We start from the raw sequence: 9,756 nt of genomic DNA on the forward strand, positions 1-9,756 counted from the left end.
ATCTACTGCTGACTGGGCCTCCGTGGCAATATTGTCCACATACGTTCTCTTATCTCTTCGTACACTTCTCTTCACAGCAACGTTTAGGTCCCTGTAGACCTGTACAGCTGTTATTTTATCTTCATCACTGCCTGCAAGTGTGCACTGTTTAACCGCCTTTCTGTTCTCAATGAGCTGCCATATAGCATCTGAAATCCACTCCCTTCTCTGTTTTTTCTTCTACCCCAGTACAATCTTGCTGGTTTCCAGGTATACCTTCTGGATCTCCTCACAGTGGATATCTGCTATCAGGTCTTCGAGCAGCTGAATCTGTTGAACAGCTCTAGAGTGAACTGGATCTTCACTGTTAGATGTTTTAGTCTACGGGAGTCAAAGAGCTGGCCACCAATCTTTCTGTCTGTCCTTTTCAGCCGTTTCAGGTTGAGCTGCAGCTTGCAAAGAAGATGATGATGATGATCACTGTTGGCATCTGCTCCTCTGAGCGCTCGGTCATCTCTCATGGATCTTCTTCACTTCTGGTTGATAGCAATGTGATCAATTTGGTTACAAGTCCTTCTATCTGGAGATATCCAGGTCAACTTATGTATTGTCTTATGTTAAAAGACAGTGCCTCCTATCACCAGACCATTCTCCAGGCCTACAAAACGCTGTCCATTATCGTTTCTTTTGCCAACTTACAAAACGCTGTCCATTATCATTTCAAACCTACAAAACGCTGTCCATTATCGTTTCTTTTGCCAACCTACAAAATGCTGTCCATTATCGCTACAAACCTACAAAACGCTGTCCATTATCGTTTCTTTTGCCTACACCCCCTGGGCCCATGCAGGATTCGTAGCCTTCATTATCCGACCCAACTTTTGCATTCAGATCCCCCATTATGATAAAAACGTCATGGTTAGGTATCTTGTCTATCTGCTCTTGCAGGTTGCTGTAGAATAAGTCCTTCTCCTCCTCTGTAGCTTGTTTGGTGAGTGCATAGCATTGAATGATGGTGGTTTTGGTGTAGCTGGAAAAGAATCTTGCTCTGATGATGCGAGAGTTGACGAGTTGAGTTAGAGGAAGTAAATGGATTCAGGTATCTCGGTAGTTGCATCTCGGCGGACAGCAACATCAACAAGAGATCTCCGCTAGAATTGTCCTAGCAGTGCAAGCCTTCCAAAAGCTTAACAACATTTGGAAGTCGTCACTGTTGTAGACCAGGACTAAACTGAAGATGTATAGGTCGAATGTGCGCTCAGTCCTGCTGTATGCCGTAGGGACTTGGAGGACTAACAAGAAGATTGAGAGCAGACTCAGAGGCTTTGAAGGATGGTGCCTTCGTCGTATCCTCAGAGTCCGCTGGGAACAGCATGTTACCAACAAGGAGATAAGCCAATGCACTGGCATCAACAATGTTGTGGACGAGATCAAGCAGAGACACTGGAGATGACTGGGGCATGTCCTTTGGATGAGCGAAACAAGACTCCCTCATATGGCACTCAGATGGACTCCATCTGGAAAGCGTAAAAGAGGGAGGCCGTTGGGCACCTGGAGGAGGACTGTGGAGGAGGACATGAAAAGGAAGGGCACGATCTGGGAAGAAGTCAGCCGGCTTTCTCAGGACTGTGAAGGCTGGAGAAGATTCGTTGGTGCCTTATGCTCAATCAGGAGCAAAGAGGACTAATAATAAATAATAGCACAATAATTTTGCCAAATTATATTCTCCGGGTGCAGGGCCAGCAGGCAGTGCACTCTGGCCCTACTCCCGAGGAGCCCTCTACCACTCTGTGCTGCTGCCTCTGTATTGGAGGAAGCAGTGCAGTGTGCCAGACAGGAGCTGGTCTGCAAGACAAGACAGTTTAAAAAACAGCTCCCCTCGCGGACCAGCTGCCTGTCGCCGCCCTGTGCTGCTACCTCTGATAAAGACGGCAGCAGTCTCTGTTGGAGGCGGGGAGAGGTGGGAAGGGAAATGCACGTAATCTATAGCATTAACCTATAAGCTTTTGCTAATCAGTTAATCGACTACACTATTACATCTCTATACTGAATCTCTGTTGACATCTTAACAAATAAAATTTGAGCTGTTAAGAAGAGATCTTAAGGCCAGATCGTGTAATTGGGTCCTTGCAGGCCGAACCTTGCATTTGCACAGAGTCCAGATGAAGGTAATAGACTCCACACAGGCACAAGGATTTTCCCATATGCCACAAGTTGCAGTGTCAATGTCCTTTCCATTACAGAACAGTTATTTTTTAAAAAGGATAATTTATGATTGACGGAATCATCTATTCACAATGCAGCTGTTCAGCTATTGTTCTGCTGCATAATTCTTGTCATTATCCAAAATGAATTTTTGGTGGGTTTGGTCACAGAGATACCTTGCGACTGTCGTTTGAAGTGCTGAAATACCACAGAGCCACCTTCCCTGCAACTCTGAGCCAGGCCCTCAGGTTTCCTTGAGCAGACACAGAGCTAGGAACACAGCCCTTTTGCCATATAATACAGACACTGAGATCAGCTCAGCTCTGGGAATACTCATCCAAAGGGACTTTCCTCACCCCCCAAATGCACAGCCACAATGGGCACTGAATCCCATATAAGTCGGTCTTACTCTGCATAAAGTTTTATGCAGGGTAAGCTCATGTTGTTCACCGTCTTTCTCAGGGTAAAGAGAACAGAGATATTAGATATTGGGTAATAGAATAGTCAACCAACTGCATGAATTCTTAGCAGTTACTTTACTATAGTCCCCGAGGATGGGGCAGCAGCCAGTGCAGTCTGGCCCCAGTCCTTGGGAGCCCCTTGCCAGCCTCGCACTGCTGCTTCTAAACAGAGGCAGTAGCGCAGCATGGCAGCATCCCCTGTATGTGGGGGATCCGAGCTCCCTGCAGACAGAGGCTGCTGGGGGTGGGGAGCAGGGGAGGCTGAAAGCCTGGGCCCACAGCAGACAGAGACTGCTTTGCGACAGCCTTCTCCACCCCTCTTTCCCCGCCCACACTCCTACCTCTGATAGCACGGGGGAAAGTGGGAAAGTGGCACTGCAGAGCTGGTGCTGTGGGGAGCTGGCTTTTAAGCCAGCTTCCTTCAGTACCGGCTCCTACTTGCTTTCCCTCCCCTCCTCTTCTGCCTCTGTAAGAGGCATTAAGGGAGAGCAGGTGGGTCTGCGTAGCTAGCATGTATGGGGAGCCAACTTAAAAGCTTGGCTCTCTGCCTGTATTGGCTCCTGCCTGCCTCCCTCACTCTAAATGCTCTCAACTCTCTATCAGAGGCAGCAGTGCATTAGGGTGGGTACCATCAGCTCCTGCCCCCCCATTTTTTAATCTGATATAGAGACACCCGGGGAAATGCGTGTAGTTGATAGGATTAATCGATAAACCCAGGCTTATCGGTTAACTGTGTAGTCTTCTACATGTTGACATCGCTATTGGCTTCAGGAGCTCAAATATCAATTTACCTTCTCCAAATTGAGTATGAATGGAATTTCCTGCTATGATTGGTTTTGATATAGACCTGGGCAAATCATTCAGGGGGGAAAATAACTTGACATGTTAGAGCAATAAAAAACAAACCCAGAAGTAACTAGGTTAGCATCATGATGTTTGCATTGTTTTGCTCAGTTATGAACACATTGCATCCTAATGGCTCTGAAAGATTGACTCATACTTTTGTATTACTGAGATTGTTTTCTTAACAGATGAGATCAAGCAGGAAGGAACAGAAGAGGAACATAGAATGTAGTGCCTAGAGATAGTATATGCATTTCAGAGGGTGAGCTACTATCTGTTTCCTAGTGCAAGCATTTTTTTAGGTAGGAAAAGCACTTTAAATTAAATCCTCTGTGGGGGGAGGGGTTTAAATTTCAGGTGAAAAATTCAAATGATGGGTTCTTTGGTGAACCTGAATAGTTGTTTCAGAAGTATGTAAGACCTGATCACAATGCCATCCCACTATAACAACATCCCAGAGGGGTTGCTCTCTGGGAAACCAGCACTGGTATGTAGCAAGTAGGAGAGAGCGAGCGCTTTCTTCTGCCTCTTGCCTTCTTTAGAGAGACAAGAGGGGTGATATAATGTCTTTTATTGGACTAACTTCTGTTGATGAGAGAGACAAGATTTTGAGCTCTAGTATTTTTCATCTTCTCTAATATCCTGAGACTGACACAGTTATTACTATGTTCTTACTTCCCTTATTATGTCTGATGTCCACCTTATTAGGAAGCATCTAGTGCATCCTATTTACCCATGCAGCTCTTTATATCTTATGTTATCTTATCTTATCCAGTGTGTGCGTGTGTGACAGAGTGAGAGAGAGAGCAGGTTGAGAACCACTGCTCTAGTGAGTATAAATACTGTGCCTGCAAGGGATGGCTGAAACTGGTTTTCCAGTTAACTTGACACGTTTTTGAAGGCTGATGGGCAGTGCTGATGAGCAGCATCCTGAACCACTTGCTCTTTGGGTATGTCGACACAGCAACTGGCAAGGTGTTTCCTAGCAAGCGCAGATGGGTAGCAATGTGGTTGGGTAGCTCAAACTAGCCACACAAGCTCAAGCTTTTCTGGGTTAAGTACTTGGACAGCTAGCCCAAGCTGCTGCCAGTGCCACCATGGCCACATTACAGTTTCTATCATGCGAGCTTAAGCAGAGCTAGTGTGTATGTGTACCCATTCTGCAAAGCACCCTCCTAGCTGCCTGTAGCTGTTACCTCAAAGACAAAACTGCAGCATCTTTGCTCCAATCGGTATAATATGGGAAGCAAGCATTCCTGCGGCAGATCCAAAACGTGGTTTGATCTGTCCCATTTGTGCTGAACTTGCTCAAGTGTCTCTTTTTATTTTTAAATCAAGAACTGTTATTGTGGTGAATGAAATGACTATGCTCCCACTGAAATGTAATGCCTTACTGGTACTTGCATGTTCCCCCACGTGCCCAGGGATACCTCTAGTGATCTGTGGGTGGAGCTGCAGTCTCCTGTGGAGTAAACTGGAGGGAACTGCTCACCAGCCCTGAATGCCTGTTAGGCCTACCTAGGTGTGGGTGGCTGCTGGTATTTGGAGTGTTTTTTGTGGTGGTGGTGAGGATAGGTTCCCAGGGATGCCAGACATGTTCTCCCAGATGCCATGATATCTCGAATACATTTGGAGGTAGAGGGATCAGGTACTCTGCATATTAAACACACCTCTCATTTCAGCACCAGAAATCTTAACTTTCTTTCACAATATTCTTGGTTTTGAGCAATTTTAGGAAATTTTAGTACCTGTTACTACTATTATAAATTACTTAATTTCATAATTACATAATGTAATCAATTAAAAAAAATTAAAACAAGAACTGAACCTGACTCAGCAAAACGAGGTATGAAAAATTCCTAATAGTAAGGTAAAGGGTTTATTAATTTATTGTGCTATGCATTCTTGACATCTTTGTCATTAACATCTTCATAACTCAATTTTCTGACACTGATAATTTTAAGGCTATCTAGCTATTCATAAAGAAAGAGTTTCTCAAAGCCTAGCCTAACATTGAACTTATATGAAGAAGAATCTAAAATGGATGTCCTTGAAATTTGTCTTTGGATCTGACGATATATTTTATTAAAAGAAAGAAAGAGAGGGACAGTTCTAATATGTTAGCTATTCCCACTGATTATAAACTCTTTATTGGCATTGGGTCAAATTAAAATTAAATTCCTCTCTTCATTCTGGTGTTGGACTACTTAAATTTTCTTTTGGAAACTGTGGTATGCTGATGTTACCACATATGAAGCTTTTATGGGGTCTGTGTTTTCTCATTAAGGAAAGAAGTCTATGCATGAAGACACCAGAGCCTGTCCTGTTTAAAGCACAAAGTACACAGTTAGCAGCTGTTCAAAAACTTTTTCTTGTTATCTCTATTTGTTTAAATTGCTAAATTGCTTCCATAAAATGCCTGCAAACATAAGGGAATAATTTGTTTAAGTGGATCAAGACTGTCTGAAAAGAAAAATTGAAAATGCACTCAATATTTTTCCTTCCCTCCTCTTGTTCTAGTATCCGGCTGCCCTGATGAATCTTGGAGCCATTCTTCATCTCAATGGTAAACTCAAAGATGCTGAAGCAAACTACCTCCGTGCTCTTCAATTTAAGCCAGATGATATCATCACACAGTCAAATCTTCGCAAATTATGGAATATCATGGAAAAACAAGGTTTAAAGACATCTAAAACATGACAGAAAAATTCAAGGAACTTCTTTTTCTTTCAGTTGAGACAAATCCAAAACAAAACTTCCAAGAATTTATCTGATGAAAGCTCTCATTGGACTTGACTGGGTCAGAGGGTCTTAATTGCTGCTAGGAGAACCTGTTCTAATTTTTGGCATGACTTTTTTATTAGAAAAATAAAGGGAAATTCTTTGGGAGCTTCATGAAAGACTTAAGGATTACCCCACAAAAGTAAAAAAATTAAACCACAGCACTTAAAGGATGGTGTTTTGGCATATTTGAGAAGTTATCACAGTTAATCCCATATTGCTCATTTTCATGTGAGTTTTTAAAAATTATACTGTCCTGAAAAAAACTAAGGGAGAATTGTATAGCATTCACCCAGCCACATAGGAGTAAAAAAGGTAATACTAACTTAAAGTATTTGCTGACACTGTAACTCATTAAAACGTATACTAAATCCAATATGCTTGCAGTTTGTCTTAATGCTGCTGTATCACTCTTTAGTACCGTCTGCTTATCAATTTCAAACTGACACAGCTTTTTTTTTTAAAGACCTGTCACTTGTGGTTAGATGACAATATTCACAGTTGTTTAATGACAAGTTACACATACTGTTTCAAACTGTTGAGAGTTTTGATGTAGTTTACATCAGATGCTCAGTTATTTGCTTTGCCTATCCTAGATGGAACAAGTAAGAGTCAGCTCTGTGTGTGACATTGGATCAGGATAAAAGAATTGGAAGCTATCACTAGTGTCATGAATTGTCTCTATTTACACAGAAAACAGATGTTTGCCCTGATATCAAATAAGTGCGGTGAAGCTGTAACCTTAAAACAAGTTCTCTTTGGCCTTATAGAACACTGTGCGTTACTCCTTTCACATTACTGTTGATAAGCCCAGTTTTGGACTGAACATCTAGATGCTGTTCAACTTGCATTATTTTTGCAAGAATTCAACCAGGGTGAGTTTGGAAGTGTTAGAAATGGTGCAAATGAAGCTTATCAGATTTTTTTTAAATGGAACTTTTTGTCCTCTGCTGACGGGGCGGCAACTAGCTAAAGGGATTGACTTTTAGCAGCTAGCAGAGAATCTGCAAGACATTGTAGACCAAGAGGTGTGTGTAAGAGTGGTTGCCAATTAATCAGAGTATTTTTTAGAATGGTGTTCTTTTAAAAACTATTATCCACTTGGATTCTAACCAGATACTAGGGATCCATTTTGTGACATGTACGGTTACAACAAAATTATGTTTCTAAAGATTTATTTTTTATTTGGGCTAGCTATTGTTTTAGTCTTCATAAAAAGTATAAAATAATTTATTTTAAGCTGTAGCATATTGAAGCTTTAGAGTCTGTGTTTTCCGAAGCCATTTGCTTACTGCTTTCTTTTGTTGGAAAAAGTATTATAATTTATAAGAAAATTTCATTTAATAACCTGTTGATATCTGCTTCAATGTTCATTTCATGAGTGGTAACTATAACATTAAGTGCACCTTTAATTGAAGCAAGTTTCTTCAGGATCTGTTAAAACCCTTTATAATGAAAAATATTTTTCTCTTTTTAAACTGTAGAGCACCATTCCATTGTTGTGTACTTCTGGGAGAATAGTTTGCTGTATGGTATTTATTTATTTATTACTCAATTGCAGCAACATTTTCGTTCACTAAGCCTGTAGTCTGCAACTTTCGCTATCATCTTCATTTGGCTTTTGCTGCTTTATGTGGGTAGCATGTGTACTTAAAGGGAAATGTAACACCTGCATTTATTGTACATTCTCCCCATACACACTACAGTTTTAGATCTGTATTAAAGGATATTGAGGAGCAGTTATTTCAAAATTGATATAGTCACAATTTGTAATAATAATTTGTCTTTTTGTTTCCAGTTAGCAATGCTATGTTTTAATGACTAAGTTCACAATGGGGATACCTAAAGAGCTGCTTAAAAAAAAAAAAAAAAAAAAAAAAGTCAAATCTTTTGTCAAATAATGATATGGCTGTGAAAGCAACATGGAGTACTCAAAAGTTGAATTTCAACTTTTTCATCATCACCCATTGAAACCAATGGTAAAAATAAAATAGTGTCTGGAATTTATTCTTTACTTTTCACTGCGTTTCACAGAATTTATAAAAATAAATTACATATTAGGCTATGACTGAATTCAGTAGGTAACTGTGGTATACTACAGCTTTATTTTTTGCAAGTCATCAAACTTTGGTGATCATGACTTTTCTCTGTATTCTTTGTCTCTCCCTTTCAATATGTGTTCATTCTTGTTTCGTAGTTATTCTTTGCACAACAGAGTGACACTCATAGGGAATACATTTTCATGCTAGCATTGATAACTGTCTGTTTAAAAAAAACAAGAAAAGAAAGAAAAGAACGAATGGAAGTTTAACAAGAATGTCCCTGAACACTTTTCAACATAGAACTTAACTCTCTGCTTTTGGAATCATTTTAAAACATATTTAAAATATGTGTCTCTGCTCAGGGATTTATGGTGGATTTTTGCAGACAGTGCTAAAAAAATAAGAGCACAAGGCAAGTTTACTAAATTAAATTTTTATTTTTTGAAAAACTGTTATTTGTATAAATTATCGAGATTTGTAGGCTTTCCTTTTTGTAGAAATAATTGTTTATGTGCCAGATAAGAAAATTTCAATTTTGTTTTCAATAATAAAGCATTGATAACAAATACATGTTGTGCACGCCTCCATCTGTTGCTATAACATTACTTAAATGAACTACATTTTACTGACTGTAGATGAGTAACATTATATGGTTCTGGACATCTACCACTCTGGTCATCTGAAGAAGTGGGCTGTGCCCACAAAAGCTCATGCATGATACTATCTACATGTGTTGTTAGTCTTTAAAGTTCTACCATACTATTTGTTGTTTTTAAGTTTATTTTATGCTTTGTGATACACAACTAGATAGGATAGCAACACAGTCATTCTATTGGATCTAGTCATTCTACAACACTGTACTGACTTTTTAAAAGATATTCAAACATATCATTAATGGCCCAGTTGGTGAATGTGTGATTGTTTGCATGCAGCCAAATACAGGTCCCCATGGCCATATGACCTTATTTTGAGAAAACAGTCACCATTTGTCTTCTGTCATGGTTTCACCATATTACAGCTACTACTATAGCCTCACAACTGCATCAGGTGCTGCTGTGCCCTACATAGGAGACTTTGCCAGTGGAAATACTCTATCACATGTGCCAAAAACCTATCCACTCGGGCATCCCAGCAACTGCTGAGCTCCTTAGTGCAGTGAGCATCAGCTTTCCCACATCTAGATCCCTTTCTGGATCTGAGGCATTCAAGATCTTGTGAACCAACAGGTGGCTAAGAGCAGGATTTCTTCCACAGTCTGCAAAGCTTTCATGGGTATGGCCCTGTTATATTGGATGGTGGCTCAGTGGCTGCCATGTCTCACTTTTATTTGAGCAAGTGAGGCCAGGCCCCACGTTGAGGTAAGTTACAGGCAATGGCCACTTGGCCTCAATAGGATTCAGTGAGAGAGCAAAGCTTATTTAGCTGCACATAGCTTGACCAGATGA

The 9,756-nt window shown here is 40.6% G+C and overlaps 1 protein-coding gene across 2 annotated transcripts in view; it reads left to right on the top strand.

The window, feature by feature from the left end:
* TMTC2 (transmembrane O-mannosyltransferase targeting cadherins 2) overlaps nucleotides 1–8,877 on the top strand; it is a 402,268-nt gene extending 393,391 nt beyond the window's left edge. For both annotated transcript variants that reach the window (XM_075932550.1, XM_075932545.1), the window contains one exon: nucleotides 6,009–8,877. In XM_075932550.1, coding sequence (XP_075788665.1) covers nucleotides 6,009–6,188 — 180 coding nt within the window. In that variant the 3' untranslated portion in view covers nucleotides 6,189–8,877. The remainder of the gene's footprint in view (nucleotides 1–6,008) is intronic.
* Nucleotides 8,878–9,756: the final 879 nt, after the last annotated feature.

Source organism: Pelodiscus sinensis, chromosome 1, assembly GCF_049634645.1.
Source record: "Pelodiscus sinensis isolate JC-2024 chromosome 1, ASM4963464v1, whole genome shotgun sequence".
Lineage (NCBI taxonomy): Eukaryota > Metazoa > Chordata > Testudines > Trionychidae > Pelodiscus > Pelodiscus sinensis.